This window comes from Rattus rattus, chromosome 7, assembly GCF_011064425.1.
Source record: "Rattus rattus isolate New Zealand chromosome 7, Rrattus_CSIRO_v1, whole genome shotgun sequence".
In the NCBI taxonomy this organism is placed as follows: Eukaryota; Metazoa; Chordata; class Mammalia; order Rodentia; family Muridae; genus Rattus; species Rattus rattus.
In genome coordinates, this window is record NC_046160.1 from 101,079,326 (window position 1) to 101,101,822 (window position 22,497).

At 51.1% G+C, this 22,497-nt stretch overlaps 1 protein-coding gene across 2 annotated transcripts; it reads right to left on the reverse strand.

The window, feature by feature from the left end:
• Positions 1-1,015: 1,015 nt before the first annotated feature.
• Positions 1,016-20,429, reverse strand: Zdhhc22 (zinc finger DHHC-type palmitoyltransferase 22). Of its 2 annotated transcripts, none has more exons than XM_032908203.1 (3): positions 20,333-20,429; positions 6,636-7,175; positions 1,016-2,297 (listed from the first exon to the last, which is right to left on the reverse strand). In XM_032908203.1, the coding sequence occupies exons 2-3, from the start codon at positions 7,159-7,161 to the stop codon at positions 2,032-2,034; spliced, it is 792 nt and encodes a 263-aa protein (XP_032764094.1). In that variant the 5' UTR covers positions 7,162-7,175; positions 20,333-20,429; the 3' UTR covers positions 1,016-2,031. The 2 variants fall into 2 exon arrangements, with proteins under 2 accessions (XP_032764094.1, XP_032764093.1); XM_032908202.1 differs by lacking the exon at positions 20,333-20,429 and adding an exon at positions 8,965-9,242.
• Positions 20,430-22,497: the final 2,068 nt, after the last annotated feature.

A 22,497-nucleotide genomic window follows, 5' to 3' on the forward strand; every position in this document is an offset into this window, starting at 1 on the left:
GCACGAACAAAAGAAGGCCCAACACAATAACTGCTCAAGGGAGAAGTGTGAGCAGAAAAGCCCAATGGCGCCCTCTGGAGGGCGTCAAAGTCAGGCCCGAGTAATATCCCCACCCTCCAACCTGTTCCGTTCAACAATTCATGATCTTCTTGGGCAGAGGCTGGGGTCACTGTGGCCACCCACTGGATCATAGGCTTCAGCCTCAGTGCCTGTGTGGATGTTGTATTGGACCTGGGACCAAGTCAGGAGAAGGTTTTTATGTGGCTCCCACTCCTTCATATGGCCCAGGGGTCTGTCTGGTCCTCTGGGTCTCTGGATACAAGGCAGCATCCCTATCTAGAGCTAGCCAGACTGGCAGGAATGGACTGGCGATTGCACCTAATATTCTGTCACTCCCACAACCTCTTCAGAGTCAGTGTGACCTCCAGGCTTTTCTCTCCCTACAGCTAACTGCACCAACCTGGTTCTAACAGAGTTATACCTCCCTGTCCTCCACTGCGGGCCCCTCTCAGCTACTGCTAACATGAGGAAGTCTCCCGGATGGCTGGGTTGTGTGCAGAAAGCCAGTCTTATGATTTTTAGACCCTTTCCATGGTTACCATACCTCCTGCCCCATGACAGCAGGTAAAAGATCTTTTCTCTAAAGATCTTGTTCCTTTCTTTTTCTTCTAAAGGTTTATTTATTTTATGTATGTGGATACACTTTACTCTCTTCAGACACACCAGAAGAGGGCACCAGACCCCATTGCAGATGGTTGTGAGCCACCATGTGGTTATTGAGGATTGAAATCAGGACCTCTAGAAGAGCAGTCAGTGCTCTTAACCACTGAGCCATCTCTCCAGCCCAAGATCTTGTTTCTAAAGATCTTGTCCCTGGGCTCAAAGAAGACATTGGAAGCAAGGAGTGGGAAAGGATCTCTAAATTCATCTAGAACAAACTACTACCAAAAAAAATCTCTTCTGGTAGATAAGTGGATAAATCCTGTCAAAATACCTCCAGTGGCCAGCACTCACTCCAGGTAACATTTAAACACTGGCTGGCTTTGGTTACAAAAGAGTTAACCCATTTGCCCCTCCCGCCTTCCCCTCCAATACTCACTCTCTGTCCATGATCATAACAACACTCCTCACCTCCACCCCCTCTTACACACACACACACACACACACACACACACACACACACACACAATTATATAAGGCTATATAAGAAACACACTCCTCTTATTACTTATGGGTAAGTAATTCCCTCTTCTCTCTCCCTTCTTCCCTTCCTAATATCTAGCAAAAAATCTTGAGACTAGAGATAAAAGGGAAAGGCCAGAGGAATTCCAGAGAAAAGAACTATCCAGCTAACTCCTGGGCTGGGCTGGCCAGGTTAGATGGGCTCAGGTTGAGCAAAGAACAGCATTTAAGAACACCAGGCCATTGATTGCTGTCTCTGGGGAAAGGGCCTTGCATTTGGGCTGAGCAGCAAGTGCCTATGCTCCTCTCCTCTCCAACGCAAATACTACTGACTACCCCTCACAGGGATGAGGGTGGATCCCCACCTCTTCCTATTCTCACCAGCAGTTGGCAAAGCTTACTCGACTGTCTCTCATGCATGGCAACTACCTTTTACCAGCCTTTAGGTTCTGTGGAATCTCCTGCCAGCTACAAGAACGTAGTCTCCACTATCAACACAAGGAGAAGGGCTTTAGCAAAAGCATCAATGACCTGAGACATAAGAGTGGATGGGCCAGGCAGAAGGCAGGGAAGGGCTTCCCAGAAAAGAAAAAACTTGAAGTAGAAACACCTTAACAGTTTAGCAGCTCCCTTCCTGGCTGGCCCTTGAGCAGCCTAGTGGTGCCCAGGTAGTCATTTCCCTTCCGTATCTGGATGCACCTGTTAATATATCCTCTGAGGACTAAGACCTGGGGCGGATATGAGGCCCTTCCTAGGCGAGGGTGTGGTGTGTCACAGGTGGAGACAAGGGTGCTGTGGGCTTACGTTCAGGAGAAACTGAGACACAGAAATGGCTGGAGTGCTTGCCAGCTATTTGTCCTGCTGCTTCGAGCTCTCAGTGCCGACATTGAACATGGGAACCAGCAAGCCAAGCAGCCACCTCTTTCCGAAGACCTCCTGTAAGTTCTTGCGCCAAGGCCGGGCTCTCACAGCCACCCCCTTTCGAACCTGGTAGCGGGTTTGCCCCCGGAGGATCAACAGCAGTTGGTGGCAGCAGAAACCGGCGCAGGCCAGGCCGACAGCAAACCAGAGGTAGAGCATGAGGATGACGAACATGTCAGAACCGAGGACAGCTCCTGCGGGGGAGGGGGAAACACCAGACCGCTTTACACCCAGGCCACGTACCCAGGCGCACTCCGCGCTCTGGCGCTTTCCGCTGCTGAGGCAGGCAGAGAGGCTCACGAGTTGAAAGTTGTGATTTGTAGCAATCTCAGCTCTGCAGTCTGGGAAGATTGTGACTGAGCTCCTTGGCCCAAGTTTTCCTTAGTGCTGATGGCTCCTGAGGAGAGAGGGGGTGGGGGGAGAACGGGGTGCCTGGGGAGATGGAGAACAAGCTAAAAGAGCTCAGTGAAAAGAGCCCTCAGCATTTCCTCACAGCCTAGACTGTGCACAGTTGCCTGCACAGTGCCCCTCATTTCCGCTTTCTGGACTGGGAGCGAGGTGGGGGTAGGTCACAGGAGGAAAGAGGAGCGAGTTTAAGAACCTAAAGAGGGAGCTGGCACCCGGGCAGCTGTCTAGACTGCAGCCAGTTCTCCCTGTGAGGCTGGGAGCACTGTCTGGGAGGATCTGGGAAAGTGACAGCATGATGGAGAACAGAACCTAGTCATGGGAACAAGTCACGAGCTCAGCCTCAAGGGCAGCACACGGAGCCGACTTAGAGAACAATTCACTCATTAATGTTAATAAGAGAAGGAGACACTGGAACACTCAGCCAAAGCAGTCCGGCCAGTCAAGTCAGCGGCTAAGGTTCAAAGAAAGCCTTCAGGGCATCACTTCAGCACCCTGATGCTGGACAGCACCCGTTCTACACGCTCAACCGAGCGCTTCCTGTGACTGTTTTCAAGGTCCACTTTGTAAAGAGACCTCGCCTGTCTTCAGAGTTTAAGGTGGGATTGGTCCATGCTGGGTTTGAATGTGGACTTGCACAGGTCCCTTAACCTCTCTGAGTTGCTCATCAGCACCGTGGCTATAACGCTTTATGGATTTTTGGGATTAAATCCCAAGACCCTCGGGCCTTCCCCCACCTTCCCAGGGCCTGGAGCCTTGTCTGGGCTGTAGCTTTAGTAGCTATAGTAAGCACATCTACCTTGGCATGTCTAGGAGCCAGAGCTGTGAGTTGAGAATAGAACCTGGGGGCCTTTCTTATCTCCTTGGGCACCACCACCTTCTCTGGAGAGGCTTGGGTGCCTGTGCAGGGATTTCAATATACAAGCTACCTACAAAAACTATCATTTTTCCCCCAGCCCCCGGCACCTACTTGCCCCAGCCCACCTCTTCCCAAGCTCCAGTTTCCAGACTCCTGAGAAGTAGACTTTAACACCTGTCAGTCTCATTCACGATGGGTTCAGCAGCCAAGACGAATCGATCTGCTGGCTTGCTCACTGGAAGCATTTCCCTCAACCCCAGGGTTGGGTAGCATGCTTTTCTTTGCAAAGTTAGAGACAAATAGGTCCAGCTGCCCAGAGGACAGAACTCTTGTTCCAGCAGGCATTTAGAGAAGCCCCTCCATTATTGTTGGGGGCAGCAGAGAGACAAACTTAAGAAGAGCTGGGCCATCCCCTGACCCACTTTTTCCTTGTCAGTACAAATTAGCTTGGGCAGCTGTGTGCAGGACAGAGATTCTGGGGCCCTGGTGCTTTTTCCAGCTTGAGGAATACTGATGTGCAAGCTTCACATCCCTCAAGCTAGGATGTGAGAGACTCAGAGCTGTCAAGCTTAGGCCTGTCTTGCAACTCAGCCCCAGGCAGACAGAAGCCATTTACCACAAGTTTCTAAATCAAGGCATGAGGCAAAGACCTTTTGGCCTTTTGCTGGCCTCATGTAGCGGCTACAAAAGGCTATTCTGGGGACCTGCTTTCTTTCAGAGCGTTTGAAGTTACCTGTTCTGGCTGTTTCAGTGCCTCCAACCTAGGTAATACTAGTTCCTCTTTCAGAATACCACACAAGTTTCTTAAACGATCTGAAAGATTACATCATCTAATTTTCTCTCTCCTTGCTCTCCCCGACAACCATCTCTAACACTTCTGCCAAACCATCCCCCAGCATATTCTGTAATACATCTGGGCATAGGCAGTCCCCCCTCCTCCCAAAGAGGCTCACTCAGCGTGAAGCAAGACTAGACAGGGTGGCAGAGCAGAAAAGAATGAACCTGGAGTCCAAAACTGGATGGCTCAGAAGCAACTTAACCTTTGGCTCCCAGCCTAAAAAAAAATAACCCAACACCTGTCTCCTAGATCTGCCCTAAGGGTTGGATGCAATGAGACATGACTAGTGGGGCACAAAATAGGTATTCAATAAATTCTAGTCTCCCCTTTCTCTGCTGGGGCCTCCTAATGGTATCTCCCAACCGATACTAATCCAAAAGCCATGGTGCATGCCAAACGGTGTCACTTCCATTCTCTAGATAAGAATGAGGCTGACAGAGGTGACACAATGCCAAAAGCAAGGAAACCTTTTCAAGATTCTTCAACAGACCCCTCTATGGCATCATCTGAGGGTCTGGCTGGAGTCAGTGGCCAGTAGCATTTTGGAAGAACCCACACACAACACCAAATAAAGGTAGGAGGTTTTCAAGGTCCTGTTCAGAACCTCTCAGGTACTAGTGTCAGATCCCGACTGCAGGGATAATTTCTGGGTTGAACAACTGCTTTTGGGCAGCCCCCTGCCCTCCCATTCTCCTGAGCAGCTGAGAGGGTACGCTCTGGACCATTTGGACTGGGAACTGGGGAAGAAGAGTCTTAAACGAGGAGGCATGTGTATGGACAGGGCCAGGGAGGGATGTGAGGGGTGAGCAAAGGAGAAAGATGAGGTGGATCTGGTGATGAGAAGCCTTTTGCCTGTGGGTACGGTGATAGATGGTGAGGCTCATTCTAAAGCCGGCACAGATGCTTGGGCCCTGAGGTGGGCATGGGCTGGCTTTTCCCTCCCATCAGATCAAAGCAAAAAACTCCCTCCCTTACACATTTCCCAAACCTAGCACATATGGACAGGCCTCACGCCCAGACTTAAATCAAACCATTTCGAGGTCCTCCTTCTGGAACCACCCATTTTTATGGTTGGAGAGACTACTTGGAAAGGGATGTGCAGTCAGGTTCCCTGGCTCTCCCATCGCCCCACCTGCCTGCTCTCACACTCCACCCCCAGCCCACCCACCTACCCTCCCCCCTCATGCTTATTTCAGTCCTGGCAGCCTTCTATGCCAGCACCAAGATCCAGAAGGCCCCAGAGCTCCAAGTTCTGGGCCCAGCTTAGCCACCATGCCTCCAGGAATTTCTCATGACTGGTCCTTCCTGGATTCCCACTGCCAAATGGCACGATAGTTCTATGTCTGTGAAGAGCTGAGCTAAAGATACAACTGGAATGAGGGTTCCCCTGGGGTACAGATTTTTTTTTAAGTACCCAGGTCAGGCCAAGCTAGACCAGGACAGTCAGGCTCTCTGTAGGAGTAGCTGCCTTTCTTTGACCCTGGAAGGTCAAGTCAATATGTTTGGGAATATGGGCCCTGAGGAAGAGCACAGAATTGTGATTTAAACACCTGGCTACAAGCTGGAGACAGCCAGTCTAGGGAAGTACAATACTAGGCAGGCCATTGAGCCCCAGCTAAGACTCAGTTTACCTGATAAATGGACCCAAGACACACACTTTGGTGTCCATACTAATTGTAGAGATCAAATTGGTCAGAATTCAAGGTCAAAGAGTGGAAAGCAAGGAAGTAGGGACAAGTAACAGGGTAAGGTAAGAGAGAACTGCCACCAGGAACGGCATCTCCCAGGGTCAGGTACCACAGAATGTTCTTAGAGACCTACAATTCTAAATGCAATGGTCAACATGGAGCCCATGTGAGCACTGGTGTGAGGACTCATGCAGGTGTCAGAGCCATCCAGAGGGTCAGAACCCACACCAGGCTGGATCTGTGGAGCATCACCTTGTAGCCAGCGAGGTGGCTCTGAGCCACCAAGAGTCTGGTTTAGTCTAACATAGCGGGTGGGGGGTTGGAGGTTAGCCTCCTGCTCAGCCCAGCCTGAAGTCAAGTTTAGCCTGGGTGGGGTTGTTTGCTAAGAACTCCTAGAGGAATGTGTGAGTAGGCCTGGGGTCCAGATCTATGAAGAACATAGCATGAGCTCTGAAGGGATTTGCCTGGCCCGAGAAGTGTATAGCTTGGGTACCACAATTTTATGAATAATATATAGTATGAAAGACGAGGAGGGTGGGGTGTCTGACCCATGCATTCCCAGTCCATCCTAATTGCTGATAGATTACAGTCTGTTCTCTTAGTATGTCTCCTGGAATACTGGGGCATAATCATACCCATAGACTGTTTATCTGACAGTTTGAACCGAGTATCCTGAGCTTTTATTTGAAAAAACTTGGGGTTAGGTCTTGTTTGCTCAACCTGCCTGCCACGGCCCACTCACCGGAGAAGAACTGGCTGATTGAAGTGGGCAGGAGCGTGAGGAAGGCCAGGGGGTGGGCGAAGGAGATGGAAAGGACAGCTGAGATGTAGGCCACTCCGGCCACCATGGAGTAAAGGCAGGCCAGTGAGGTGTAGAGGCAGAACAGGATGAAGTTGCGCATGTTCCTGCTGCCGATGCAGTTGCCGGTGAAGAAACAATGATGGTCGTGCCTCAGCGTGACTCGGGAGCACACTCGGCAGAAGTGGGTGCTGGGTGGTGGGCACTGAGGTCTCTGGGACGAGGTACCCTGGCAGGCACCCAGGTCGTCTGGGGAGTTCTGGATGACCAGGATGTAATTGCCCAGGGCATTGGCTGAGAGGAACAGGAAGAGCGCCCCGTGAAGCACGGCAGGCGAGAAGAGCGGGGTGGCTGCGGGGTCCTCACGCATGCTGGGCAGGAAGAGGAAGAGCTGCAGTACGAAGGTCACCAGGGAAATGCAAAGAAAGTAGGCGGGGGCCACCACGTTGAGCAGCCGCAAGGCCAGCATCCTCGATTACATTCCTAAGGGGCGCAAGGAGAGAGGCAGCCTTACAGCGTTGTCCAGGGTCTGTGTGGAGCTCTTCTCCTTGGTCAAAGGTCCACAGGGCTGGACACAAATCTCCCAAACCCTGCCCTTGGATCAGCCTTTCTAGGTTCCCTAATTTGGGACCAAGCAGGTTAGAGACCCCGAGATCACAGCTAGTCGCTCTCTGGCCAGACCTGATTTGGCTAAGTCCTTGTTGCCTTGGAGTCTGGAGGCGAGGTGCAAGGAGGGAAGGTCCTGTTTGCAGTTTGGAGTGGTTGTGTGGCAGGGAGGGGAGGGGTTTAGGAGCCGAGGGGTGAAACTGCTACTGTTTCACAGTAGTGGATACAAACTACTTTGGGGATCTCTGGCTGAGGTGTCCCTAGGAGAAAGAGAAGAATGGAAGTTGGGGGTGGTGGTGGTGGTGGTGGTGGTGGTAACTGTTCAACTCTTTGAGATCCTGATTCACCCTTCCCCCTGCTCTTACCTTGAGCAATACTCTGTGACCTCACAGGTTACCCAAGGCTCTCTGGAAGCGGCTGTGCTGTGGACCGTGATGTGTGCCTCCTTGTGTGCGACTGTACGTGTTATCTGTGTGCGTCTGTGTGTGTGTGTGTGTGTGTGTGTGTGTGTACACCCACTCCCTGCCACCTGGCTTTTTCTTTAAAAAAAAAAAAAAAACAATTAAAACACTGGATGCAGTCACTCGTGTTCAGGTGCTTGGGTAGGGTGGAGGTAGCCAGAGTGCCTATGCCACTGGGTCCTGGTCAGTTCATTTTCCAGCCGCTGGTTGCCCTGTTTCTATAAAATCTTTGCAAAAAGTGTCTTCCTTTGAGGCGATGAAGTTGAAATCCCCCATTCGCACCCGCCTTTCACTTTCCTGGCGGGAGAAACCCAAACAATCCCCAAGGCGCCGAAACCCTTTCGATGCCAAGAAGCCCGTCCTGGGTGGACTAGTGGATGCTTGGCAGCTTCTCCTAGGATGCCCGCCCCCACCCCCTAACACACACACAGAGCCGAACGCAGCCCCACCTCCTAAAGCCCGGGCCCCTCCCCAACTTCGGATACCACGGGGAAATAGGTTCCGAGCGTGGAGAAGAACTTTCCAGTGATCTAAGTAATCGGCCAGAAGGAGGCACGAAAAAAGTTCTGGGAAGGTGGTTGAACCCAAGATGGATGGATGCCACAGGGCCTGGGGTCCAGACTGTCCTGTCCGGGACGAGCCACTGGTCACCTTGAAATCTTTGCAGGTGACAGTGCCTGCCGATCTGGGGACCTGCGGCCTCTCTACACTACTGGGGAGCACCGCAGGGCAAGCCTAGAGGCGATCGTTGGGGCTAACCCCCACGCCCCGTAGCCATGCCTCTCCAGAGGCCACGGGGGCGCTGCCCACTCCACAGAGCCCTAGGTACCGGGCTCCAGCGAGGGAAGCAAGTGTCTTCCCGGCGCCAGTCGCCAGGGGTGTGCGGGAGCAGCCTCCAGATGCGCCGCGGCTCTGGGAAGGCAAAGGACAGGGGCTGGGGGGAGTGCGGGGCGCCGGGTGGGCGGCTGCAGCCCGGGCCCTGTGTCCTGCAACGGCCCGCAGAGAGTGGCGGGCGGAGGCGAGAGTGGGGAGCTGTCCGCTCAGCACCGGAGTCCTCCTCACCGGCCTCCGAGGGCGGCACCGGAGCCCTGCGGACCCAAACAGCGCGGGCACCCACCGGTCCCTCAGCCACTGCCTCCTGGACGCCAGGGCAACCGCCCCCCGGAGCAGCCGCAGCGCCGCAGAGGGCTGGGGAACGAACTCACCCAGCTCCAGTCGCGACAGGAGGAGCCCCGGACGCAACCCTGGTCTTCCCCGAGGCTGCAAAGTTGTGGGCTCGCCCGACTGGCTCGCAGCCTCCTCAGGCTTCGCTTCGGGGACTGGGCAGGTAGCGGGGGTGTGGGAGGAGGGAGCGGGCAGCTGCCGCCCTCCTACTTGGGTGCCAGAGAGTGGGGGCCAGGAGACGGCGGGGATGGCAGCTGGGCACCCCCCCCAGCTCCGCCACCCCTCCCTCCGCTCCTGGGGGCGGTGCTCTGGCCACTGGCTCAGCGCTGAGGACTTGCCCCCCACACCCCCGCCCTCCTCGCCCCCCCTCGCCCCAGGGTGGATTGTGGCGCCCTGCCTTACTGCAACCCTGGTTCCAACTGGGAGATAGGGATTCAGCCTTGATGCAGAAGCTCCAGCCATATCCTGACCTCCCTTCCTCCCCTCTTCCTGCTTGTGACCCCTCCCTGCTGTCGGCTAGGACCAAACCTTGTGTGTAGGTGGGGTGTGGGGTGGGAGTAATGTTAAGAGCTCAGTTTACCAGGATAGCACCCATGAAGATCAGCATTATCTCAGAAGGGCTGTAAGCTGAGGGGTGAGAGCCAGTCTACCTGGGTGTGGGTATCCACCGTTTACCATTTACTGGGCCGAATTCCAGTGTGTTCTGTAGAACAGAGGACCGAATGACTAGTGCTATAAAGCTTGCTTGGGATGGGGACGGTTCATGTCCCATTGACACTACAGATTGGCCTTTTCCTCAGTAACAGGCCAGCGCTGAACCCATGACACAACAGCTTGCATCCATCCTCCAGTATGAGCCTTGAAGCTAGGTGAGCCCCATTCTAGGGGCAAGAAAGTGACACTAAGTCACATACCCAAGGTCATGCAGCCGGTGAATGGGGGGGTCTGGATTTGAACCTGGTTCTAGTAAATGCTCCTGTTATCAGCCTCTGCCCATATCAGCATCACTTGAGAACGAGTAGGAGTGCTGGTTTGGGAGAGGGGGGGGGACTACAGGGTTTAAACACAGAGCTGGGACTGGAAGCTTCTCCTGCCCCTGTCTTCTTTTCATGCTTCCTCATGTGTATGCTGTGAGGCACCAAGAGGGTGATGACATCAGTGTACGGCAAACATCTGTCTCTGTCTCCCTGTCTCCGTCTGTCTGTCTGTCTGTCTGTCTGTCTGTCTCTCTCTCTCTCTCTCTGTGTGTGTGCATGAGATCATTCACTCTTGCGTGCACACCCACCCATGTAGGGGAAGTCTAAGACCACGAAATATTGCGAGACTATCAATGCCTTTACCAGCCTCAGTTTCCCAAGCTGTGATGGTTCCCATCACTGCCTTCTCCACTCCTTTGTGGGTGAGCAAACATAATAAACGCTTATTGCTGTCTCGACTGGTTGGTTAAAACGAGCAATCCTGTGAAGTGAAGGCCGTATGCCGATCGGCTTGGACTCTATTTTTGAATCATCAGACACTGTTTTCTCTGTATTTTATCAGCATACATAAAAATAAAAAAGGGGCCAGGAAACCTTCTCATGTTCTAAAAGAATCTTATCCATGAAAGGAAGGACAGCATACCGGGAGGCAGCTTCTGAGAATCCGGTGGCCCCAGGACAGACACGAGGAAGCACAAGAGGTCTTTTTTCCTTCCACTGAAGCTTTGCGTCACAAGTTGCTTGGCCCCTTACAGAAGCTCTGCCTGCCTCTCACACAGGCCTGGAATGGAGGGGGCTCAAAGGGCTCAGCCTGGGCCATACTGACTGAAGTATCTCCATTCCTTAAATACCTTGAGACTTGGGCGTGTTTCTAATTTTACTTTACATAGTGGTGTGGGGGGGAAAGGTGAGTGTGTGTGTGTGTGTGTGTGTGTGTGCCTGAATTCGTGTGTGAGGGGTAAAAAGAAGCTTAGGAAATGTGGGAAGATGTCAGTGGGGCAAGGGAGTAACCACCTAGGAGGGAGGAGGTGAGAGGATCGGACAGGAGTGGACAGGGTAATTATTTATTTAGAAACCAAACTTACCAACGGGAAAGGACACTAGAGCTGAAGTCTAAGCCTAGTGCTTCCTCCGTCCCTTAAAGAACAGAGGGAGAGAAAGAATAGCCAAGTGCTTTGCCCTTGACAGAGCCCCATAGGGAGGTCAACTTGAAACTCCACTTTGATACTGGCCCTGAGTTGAGCAGAGAAACCATCGCAGCCACCTGAACCTGAGCAGGTGCTTTAGCCTCTCTCACTCTGCATCCTCGTCCTTGACAGGAAAACAATGCCCAGGGTTGTGATGGCAGCCATGCTGTGCTGGAGGTCAGGTCCAGGGAGAGGCTGCCACACTCTTCCGTATCTGCCTTCTCTCTTCTAGACTCCCGTGTCTGTCCTTCCGTCTTCGCCTTTCTAAAATGAGAGCTCCCGTCCTGCATTAGAAATATTGGGGGTGAGGGGTGTCTCTGATTTTCCCGGAGTAAATATTCTGGCTGACGAATCCATACTGGTGTCTCTGGAAAGAAAAAAATCTGTATTTTGAGGTTTTGAAATGTCTCGTGGAGACGCATTTGCCCTTGCTCTCCACAAAGATTGTCAAAAGTCATTTCCAAGCCACATTCCCCATTTCCCGTCTCATCTGCTCTCATACCTGAGCTGTGATGGCATCTGCAGGGTTTCCCGAGGGGGCAGGACTCGGGCAAGCACCTGATTGCTGCTGAGCGCTCTCCTGGAGATGTGTGCTGCAAATCTTTCAATTTAGCAGTATTATTTGAATGAAATAAATTCCCTTCCAAGTGGCAATCATTCCATTTTACCACAAAATAAATGTAGTATCCAGAGGAAGAAACTCCATGAACAGTCTCTTCTCCTTGGGATGAGAGACCACCCCCAACACACACAGGTACACACACACACACACACACACACACACACACACACACACACACACACACACACACACACACCACGTCTGTCAGACTCCCCACATGTTTAGATGGAGGCTGTCCCTTGACGAGAGGATCTGGGTGAAGAAGGCTGATGGGGTAATGCTTCATTGTATGCTCTTAGCACAGGATGGGCTGTGGAGACTAGAAACTGGGGTCTCAAGGTTAACCAACAGTCTGAAATGAAGACAGCCATAGATATCCCCAGACAGGATGCTCTCTTCAGCTGACGACTAACCACAGCCACGGGCAACCACAAAGTGCTTCCAAGCCTCAGGAAGTTTAATAAGACGCCGCCATCCCTGCCCTCCCAGCTTTGGAAAGCATCTTAATGTGATCTTCGTCTCAGTCGGCGGAACACATTGGAATTGGATTATCACAGAACATCTACCTAGAGGCGCTACTCTACTTTGCCAGCACTGCCTCCATTTTAACAGCAACTGCATTACTTTGATGTAATAAGTTAGCAGCTTCACCAAATTAAAATTGCATTCCACAAGTCTCTCAGTAGCCTCAGAGCTGGGAGGGAAAGCAATATTAAACCCATTTTTCTTCTGAGAAAACTGAGGTTCAGAGATTTGCCGCAAGCTATACATAAGCCTCTCCTGTATCAGATTTAAAATGCTATTTGAAAGGCTGGGCCTGTTGGTGCATTCCTGTGACTGGGAAGTGTTAGTAGGAGAATCAGGACTTCAAGGCCATTCATCCTTCCCTACGTCTGGTCCATCTCAAAAAACCAAAACCAAAGCAACAAGCCAACCAATAAATGAACCTCCCTCGATGTGATTCACCAATGCTTGCCTTTTCTGGAACATAACATTTGCATAAAGAAGGCAGGCAGATCACACGATCTCCAGAACAAGACCCGCCCTATCTCCCTTTATCTAAAGCCTCACTGTTCTTCACTGATGTCCCACCTGCTCTGGAACATGTATCCCCAAGCACTTGACACCACTTGATCATAGACCTTATCTGTCTACTGCTTGTCCCTTCTTATTAGAATGCCAACTCCCTGAGAGCAGGATGTGGACTATTTATCACACCATGTCCCCCGGGCCTAGTGCAGTGTCGTGTGTAGTGAGTGGACACTTGGCAGGATGCAGACACACCCAATGCCCTCAAATGCCCCGCTGTCCGTGGTACTAGAGAAGGTGGGTGTGACAGACACAGACATCCATCAGCCAAGCCCAAATGTCAAGGTAGAAACCACAGGTTTGGATGGCAGGTAAGCCCGCAGCCCTCTATGATGCTAGGATGCTTCAGGGTGAAAAATCTTTGTTTAGCTTGGAGGAGCCCTCTTTGCTATGCTCAGGCCTCAGAAGGATGAATGAAATTGTTCCCAATTAGCCGAGGTTTTCTGGGACCACTTAAGCAGCCTTGGTAGGGATATTGACAGCCAGGGACCGACAAGCAGCTCAGCTCATGGGTGGGAGTGGTAGCGGGATTAATTGGTCCTTTCATCTAGGAGCATGCCGGAGGTGGGAGAGTACTAATGGGTGGGAGAGGGGGAGGAGGAGGAAGAGGAGGAGGAGGAGGAGGAGGGGGAGGAGGAGGAGAAGGAGGGGAGGAGGAGGAGGAGGCAAAGGACAGGGCAGAGAAGAGGGGCAAGGAGAGGAGTAGAGATGGGGGTAGTGAGGCTGTGTTTGTCCAGCACCCCACAGTTTATGTCTTCATGATAGAGGAGGCTCTGGAGGCACAGGAGGGAGTTGTTGGCCTCTACTGAGAGCCCTCCCGTGCCAGGTGTCCAGAATGGGAAGGAATGAGGCAGAAGCCAACATCTTAATTAGAAGGAGGGGAGGGAGGACATGAACAATGAGGTCACCACGGTGCCCTTAGCTGTCCAGAGACCACTTGGGTGTCCTTGCAGCCCTAGAGCAGCAGGCTGCACATACCTCACTTCCCTGATCCCTCCCACCTCTCTCTTCCATCCCAGCAGAGAGAGCACGGCTCAGGAGAGAGGCAGTGCGGTCTGCCGATGAAAGCAGAAGCGTTTGGTGCTCACTGACCTGGGCTGAATCGCTTTATTCTTACTCATTGTCTACCCTTAGCAAGGCCCTCTGCTTCCCTGAGCCTCCGATGATATCTCCATGACATGTGAACTGACCGAGAGTTTTAATTCATTGGTTTTTTTTTTATTATTTATTTGTTTTGAGATAAATGTAGCCTCAGACTTGGTGTAGCTGAGGATGACTTTGTATGCATGATGTCCCTGCCCATATCTTCTGAGTGTTGGGGTTACGGGTGCCACCGTGCTTGGGGTACATGATGCTGGGGGTCAGAGGCAGGGCCTTTTGCTCACTAGGCAAGCACTCTACCCATTACACCTTAACTCTAGCCACCTCCCTGAGTTTTAAGCAGCAAAGAAGTCATGTCAGGAATAGCTTCCTTTTTACCCGACGTAGCCTCTAGCTTGCTGTCCACACAATCCTGTCTGCTCTGGGGTACTTACTGTGGGTATCTTCCGTGCTGTGTCTCCCCCCCACCTTCCCCACCGTTTCTCTTTCTCTCCCTTTCTTTTTGAGAGTCTCACCATGTGAAATTTTGCCCAGACTGAATGCACTCTGTAGACCAGGCTAGCCTCCAACTCACAGAGGTCCATCTGCCTCTGCATTCTCAGTGCTGGGATTGAAGGCGTGAATCCCTACACTGGCTGCTATCCCTTCGTTTATTGCCTCTGTCAAAAACCTCATTGGCAAGGCCTTTCCTGGCAGTAGTTTTGGAGCCTATACCCAAGCACAAAGTCTTAAGGTGGAGAGGAGCTCAATAAATATTTGAATGGATTACAAATAAGAACGGTTATAAATAAATAATAAACTGTACCTCGATATCTGACTTAAAAACCAGGCTTGAGGAGCCAGCGAGATGGTTCAATGGTTGAGAGCAATTGCTGCTCTTAGAGGACTCAGTTTCTCAGCACCCGCAGGGTGGCTCACAGAATCCCCAACTCCAGTTCCATGGCATCTGGTGCCCTCTTCTGGCTTCCATGGACATTAGACACACACTGCATGAGCACATACGTGCCAGCGAAACACTCATACACATGAGATGAAAATAAACCTTTTTTTTTTTTTAAGGCAGGCTTGAGAGAGCAATGAGGAAACAGAACCCAAGCAAAGGTATCTATTTTCTGCTTCCTATTTTGTGCCCAGCCAGTGGGGTTTGGAGCCTAGCCCTCCTTATTTCATTTAGCCCTTACCACAGCCCTGCCTAAAGCAAGGCAGACTCCAGCAATTTCACAGAGGAGGACATAGAAGCTCAGAGCAGCCCAGAGGCTCGCTAAGGTCGTGACTCTTACTGGCAGCAGGCATGAAATCCAGGTCACATGATTCCAGAGCTCAAGCTTCTTCATGGCCCACGGCCCTGTGCCTTTCACACACCAGAATCACAGGACATAGAAACAAATAATGCCTTTTCTTATGGAGAGGTTGTATGCTGTGCTGACGATGGCCTCGTATGCGTTAGTGTGGATCAGCCTTTCCCAGGGACACAGGGTGGGAGAGCGTAATGGTCTTCTTGGAGAGGAGGAGTAGGTTGGATGGGTAGCCAGAGATCAAAGTGTGCCTGCACCAGGGAGCAGAAGTGTATTTGGGACCCGAGGGTAGCAGGAAGGCAAGAGAGGAGAGGGAACAAAGAAAATTCTAGGATAAAATGTTGACATTCAAGTTCAGCTCTGCGCACCGCTCCTTGTACAGAATCAGTTGGCTTAGCCCACTTTTTTGTTGCTATAACAACATACCTGTGCCTGAATGATCTGTAAAGGATGGAGGTTTGTTTAGCTCATGGTGGAGGCTGAAAAATTCAAGAGCACAATGCTGGTGTCTGGGTGTAGCTCCTGGCGACACTGGCATACAGGGAAGTGTGTCTCACAGTGAGACAGAGGGGGTGTGTCAGGCAAGACTTTCCTTTGTCATACATAAGGCCGCTTTCATATTAACCCACCAATCCATTAATCTACAAATAGATTAAGCCGCCCCAGTGTCTTAGATACTTCTTGACCCCGGTGCGTGGGAGGAGTGAACTTGCAGAACGCGAAACTTGAGAGCCATGTTTGAACCATGCATCTGTTAAGCCCTCTGCCCCTCGGCTTCCTGGTCTGAAAGGTAGGTCTTTCTAACAACTCTGGCTTCACGGGGTGGCCGCGTAGACTGAGCATAGATTAAACCTGTGCAGAGTATGTGGAAGACGGGCTGCATAATGTGCTAGCTGCCTACTGCTGTAATTATTACCGGGTTCCATAGCTGGGAAATCGTAATTAAATTAATGGGGAGGTTTAATGGAGCCTGTCTAGGATTGGTGCTGACTCTATGAGGAGGTAAGACCTGGACTCTCTCCATCTTGTTGTTCTACCCTCTCTGTTGCCTCACGATCTAGAACAGTGTGCCTCCCCCATCTTGCTCATCATACTCTTCCTGGAGCGGCAGACAGGTGTCTAGTTGCCTTTCTTGCCACATTGACAGAATACTTAAGAAGGAGCAACTTAAAGGAAGAAGGGTTTGGTTTGACTCCCAGTTTGACAGTACCGTCCATCTTAGAGGGGAAGGCATGGTGATCGGAACAGATTCCAGGTGTGGTGGCAAGAAGGTGAGGTGCTTGTTGATGATCAGGAAGGAGAGAGGAAGAGAGACAGAGAGACAGACAGACACATAGACACAGAGAGAGAGAGAGAGAGAGAGAGAGAGAGAGAGAGAGAGAGAGAGAGAGAGACAGAGACAGAGACAGAGACAGAGACAGACAGACACATAGACACAGAGAGAGAGAGAGAGAAAGAGAGAGAGAGAGAGAGAGAAAGAGAGAGAGAGAGAGAGACTATCAGGCAGAGGTATAGCCTCCTCCTAAGATCTATGTCTAAGTGACCCAGTTTCTCCAGCTAGGCCTGGCCTCCTAATGATTCTAAAGATTTCATTTCCCTGGACTTGCCAAGCCAACGATCCTGTGACACTGTGACCATGTCCCATGCCTCCACATCCAATGCCTGTTGACCACCACAATACAAACAGAGCATATCATTCATGCTTACTGATAAAAACGTTCAAGGGGCAGGGGAGACGGATCAACAGTTAGGAGACTTACTGCTTTTGCAGAGGGTAAGTTCAGGTCCCAGCAGCCACAAACACATGCACCTCCCACTCCATGGAGATCCAGTGTCTCTGGTTCCCGCAGACAGCCTCACACATGCGCACAGGCACACAGGCACATACCACCCATAAATAAAAATACATATCAAAAAATAACTTTCAAATGTAGGTAATCTAGATCAGTTTGCAATGAATGTCTCCTTCCAATCTGTTGCAATTTCATCAGTCGCAGAAGGTGTGATTCTATATCTTCTATTGTTAGACTACCACTGTGTCTTACTGGGTCTGGCCTCTCTGTGATTCCTTTTACATGCAGAAATAATTAAAAGCTATGAAAGCTGAAAGAAGGAAAGCTATTGACAGTGAACACGAAAACGGAAGAAGCAGGCTAACTGGACACTTCTAAGAGAAGTGTTGTGAGGCAATGACGGAAAATTACCAAGAGGAAGCAGGAGAGTAGACATTAAATGTTCCATCCATGTAGACTTGTTTCACAACACCAAAGCAGCTTCCAAAAACGATTCAAATTTTAATTGCTTTATTCTATTTATGCCATAAAGCTTTCTTTAAAGCCCCATTTATAATATAATTCTTCTTTATTTAAAGCTTAGTTTTTTAAAAATTAATTTTATTTTATGTGTATGGCCGTTGGACTGCACGTATGTGAACTACATGCTTGCAGTTCCTGTGGAGGCCAGAAGAGGGCATAAGATTCCCCCCCTGGAACTGCAGTTAACATGGATGTGAGCTGCCATGTGGGTGCTGGGAATCAAACCCAGGGTCCTCTTGGAAGAGCAGTTAGTGCTCTTAACCACTGAGCCATCTCTCTCCAGAACCTCGTTTATAACTCCAGACGTCTTGTAAACACAAAAAGAAAACAGAATGTCGGTTAAGTCAGCTGCACGATTTCGAAAGGTCACAGGTGACGTCTATGTCAAATCTCATTTAACCCAATGCGGGACTACATTGTATTATCTGGAGTAAACAGAATATGAAGAAAAGTGATCAGAAAAAGTGAGGTGATACCAGTGACAATCAGTGAAGGCATCAATGTTATAACACAAATGTGCATAGCCGGCAGCACTAGAACTATGCAGCCATTGCCCAGGCTGGGAAGGTTGCGCTCCTGCACCCCTGCTCTGTAATGTTAAACTGTCAAGCATGCATGGTCACACCAGTCAGGATATTGCCCGGGCTTCCCGTTGAACATGGGTCTTAGCACTTGACCATCTGGCTGGCGCTCAGAATGTGAAGTACATGTCTAACTTTAGATCATCCCTAACGCCTCACTATTATTAGTAACGTTGGGATGACTGTCCCAGCACAAACAACACCATGAGCTTTATGACTGTTTATTTGGCTGACTTCCTAGAAATGAAATGGCTGGGTCAGAAGGAACTCTGTTGTCCAAGCAGCTCCAGAAAGTGTGTCCTAGCTCCTCCAGCCTCCACAGAGGAGTGAGACAGGGGAGGGGCTTGGCTTTGAGGACCTGTGTGTTCACCTTCTGGTGCTTGGTAGGCGATTGGATCATGAAATGACTCTTTCAGGCGGCTGCTGGCGCCCCCTCGGGTCCAATGCCTGGTACTGCAGCTGTGCTCATTTTGGGCTTACCATTATTTTCAGTGTTTGCGTGCAGTGTGCAGACCATTTTGCTGCCTCTTGCGTCTTAATCCTTGGGCAAGGCCTCCTGTCACAAACGAACAGGATCTCAAAGGGTTTGGGTCGCCCCGTCTGAGTCCTTGCTGGTAAATGAAGCTGCCATGCCTGGTTTCCATGACTCCAGTTATGCAGCCATCGTGGAGATATAAGAATCCTCAGCCCCTCCCAGTCAGCATCAGGTTTCAGACAGGGATAAAAGGGGAAGAGAAGACCAGAGCCGACTGAGCGCGCCAGAGAGCCTGCACCACACCCTCACTCTGTGCTCGCACAGTATCCACAGCTTACCGTTTGCTCGTGAAGGAAGATACATTGTAGCTGGTCTCCCGTGGGGGAACATCCTGGGGTATACCTGTGTGGCTCAGGCCTATCAGTTCCAGGAGCTGGCCAAGTGCTGGCTGTGGACTCTCACAGCCCTGAAAATTAACCATCCACCCTTGGGGGCAAGGAAAAGCCCTGGCCGCATGCCAGGAGTTTTATTTGCGCCTTAACCTGCCAACCAAGATAGCTAACAGAAGAGGAACCAAAGGGCTGAGAAAACCCAAGAGTGCACTGATAGCTGGCAGTGAAGGATGGGGCCAGTGCCTGCTAGTGATGGGAGAATGGTCTCTACACGGTGTGTGAGTGTGTGTGTGTGTGTGTGACTGTGTGTGTGTGTGTGTGTGTGTATGTGACTGTGTGTGTGTGTATGTGACTGTGTGTGTGTATGTGAGAGTGTGTGTGTGTGTGTGTGTGTGTGACTGTGGGTGTGTGTGTGTGTGTGACTGTGTGTGTGTGACTGTGTGTGTGTGACTGTGTGTGTGTGACTGTGTGTGTGTGTCAGTGTGTGAATATGTGAGAGTGTGTGTGTGTGTGTGTGTGTGTGTGACTGTGTGTGTGTGTGTGTGAGAGTGTGTGTGTGTGTGAGTGTGTGTGTGTATGTATGTGACTGTGTGTGTGTGTATGTGACTGTGTGTGTGCGTATGTGAGTGTGTGTGTGTGTGTGTGTGTGCGTGTGTGTGTGTACAGACTGCCATGGACTCTCTTTGTGAGCCAAGGGCCCAGGAAAGAAGGGAGCAGACACCGTAGTAGCAGTAACCTCCCGCTCCCGCTCCCGCTCTCCCACCCCCTCCAATATCTCAGGCAAGAAAAGGTGTCTTTAGGGCCTAGAGCTGTCCAGGTACTGCATTTTATGACACTTAGGAGGCGTTGGTTTTGTTGTGTGTGTTTTTTGGTTTTGGGGTTTTTTTTTTTTTTACACTTAACATTAAATTGAATGATTACTATGACAAACTCCCAGTAGATGGCAGTAAAGTGTCTTCAGTTAAAGGGTACCACCCCTCTCAGAGAGAAAGAGACAGAGAGAGAGAGAGAGAGAGAGAGAGAGAGAGAGAGGACAGAGAGAGAGACAGAGAGAGAGAGAGAGAGAGACAGAGACACAGAGAGAGACAGAGAGAGAGACACAGAGAACAGAGACACAGAGAGAGACAGAGACAGAGAGAGAGACAGAGAGAGAGAGAGAGACAGAGAGAGAGAGAGAATACTGTTTGGTTGTGGGCAGAGCTGGGCAACTTGTGTACCGGCTTCCACGCTGTTGAGGGATTGTCTGACAGTCTTTCCACCCCTTGACCAACCACCACTCCTTCCCAGCCTCCTCACCCCACCCTGAGGGTCTCAATGCTTGGCTGAGAGTCAGGAGAGGAGGAATGCTCTGAAAGCCAGGTTGTCCCCATTGTACCTTTGGATCCTGAGAAGGACAGACACCTCAGTTCAAGGCTGGGCTCCTGCATTTCCTGGCTGACCCTGGGCAAGTGACTTCTGCATTCTGGATCCTGGCGTTCTCTTCTGAGCATGATGCAGCATACTCCCTGCGTTTGGGTTGTGAGGAGCAAAGGTTATCCCAGCTATCACTAGCTATGAAGACCCTCTCCTCCTCACCCCACCCCACCTACCTCCACCTCCAGAGAGGGGGAAAATGCAAAGTCACTCTGCTGGCCCTGGGAGGACATGCTGTTTGGCCGGGAAGCATCAGCTTTGCTGGTGCAGCCCACACCTGTCCCCTGTCATCAGGTGCCTCCCTCTTAGGTCTCTGCCACTGCTTTAGACCTAGGGCGTACGTCGGTCCCTCCTGTCCCCAGTCCAAGCTTCCCAGATCCTGCATCAGGTAGCCTGTGAATATTTATGCACCTACTGGCATTCTTTTTTCACAGCTTCCAACTCATGGTCCAAGTGGCTGCTCACAAGGAGGGGCAAGGGCTGGCTCCCCTCTGGAAGGGCACTCCTTACTGGTTCATGACATTCCCATGTGGCTGCCCCTGGGTGGGATTTAATCCAATAACCAAACCTAGATGGAGCAATGGTTCAGATGGGTGAGTCTTCATTCCTAAGCCAGGCTAAAACTCAGGTCTGATACCTAGGGAAACTAGGACAGCGGCTATGGATGGGCCACACTTTGCTGATGAAGTGTCACCTCCCGCTTACAGAGGCCCCATGTGTCTACCCCCAGACCTCTTGGTGTAAATTAACAAAGCAAGAACCCGATAATTAAAACATTGCAAAGGAAGACTTACTCATGTTCAGCTCTGGACCATTTCCACCCTGTGTATAAATGATGTTACCGCTGTCACCATGGCCAGTGTTTCATAGCTTGGACCCTGGCCTAAGCATCCTGCAGTCTTGTCCCTTCCAGTCCCTGAGTGGCATCTCCATCTCAGTGCGGACACCTCTCTCACTACTGCCACATTCTCTCTCTAATCTGAAATCCAGCTCCTGTCACTGCCAGGGGTAGGAGTGCTGTGGCGGCCGCAGCAGGGACTGGCGACTATGGTTGCCTTGGTGAGCTGAACAGGTGGCTTCTATGCTGCTTTTAGTCATAACGTCCTGACCTGCCACACGTCTTCTCCTTGCTTATGATAGCTCTTGGTGAACAGACTCCAGCCCCGCCCAGTCCTTTGTTCATTTTTTTTCAGAATGCTTAGGTCCATGATGGTGGCCCCTTCCTGTTAGAGCTTCTTGGAACGCTTTGGCCCTGGATAGGGTAAAGGGATGACTCCACTAGTGACTGATTCTCACAGATGGGTTTCCACAGGCCCTGAGGCCAGCCCCACACCTCTGGTGTCCTAGGCCTGTTTGATGGGAGGGGCCTAGAAGCTGAAGGCATTGTGTTCTCCCAGCTCCTGGCTGGCAGCTCTGAGAATCAGACTTCTGACTCTAAGGCCCATGATGCCTTCATGTTCTATGCTTGATGGTGGGACTGCCAGTGGGGTTACACACACGCACGCACACACACACACACACACACACACACACACACACACGCACGCACACACACACACACACACATCTCTACACTTATATGCACACCTGAGTTCAAATGCTGTAAAAAGCCAGACCTAGTGATGCAGATCTGAAATCCCACAGCTACTCAAGAGGCTGAAACAGGAAGACTGAGAATTCAAGGCCTGTCCTCCGGGGTAGAGGGAGATGACTTAGGGAGACCCAGTCTCAAGGTTGGGGGAGGGGATTGAGGATATAGCTCACAGGCAGAACACTTGCCTAACCTGTGGGAAGCTCTGGATAGGATCTCAGCATCGAGGCAGTGCCCTTTTATGGCTAGGCGAGGAGTCTGAGCTCTCAGGTCTGGATGTGATTTTTAACAGTAGGGACGACTTCTTGCTTTCAGAACGTGCAGTCTAGTGCATGGAAAGAGCCTAGGAGCACAGATCTTTTTCTACCTCTATCCCTCTGCTCTTGTTCCTCTCACTAGGGGCAAATATGGCCATCGGTCTCTTCTATTTCCCGAGGACTCGCTCGGTTTGTAGACAAAAGCCTCTAGGGATGGCTATAAGCAAGCACGTGCACGCCCTGACTCCCACACAGGCACCAGCTCTCTGCTGTCCTCTG

Excerpts from the sequence above, each read along its gene's own strand:
- Zdhhc22 (XM_032908203.1), bottom strand. The coding sequence starts at position 7,161 with ATGCTGGCCTTGCGGCTGCTCAACGTGGTGGCCCCCGCCTACTTTCTT. Across the intron at positions 2,298-6,635 it reads AATCAGCCAGTTCTTCTCCG|GAGCTGTCCTCGGTTCTGAC; the intron begins GTGAGTGGGCCG and ends CCTCCCCCGCAG.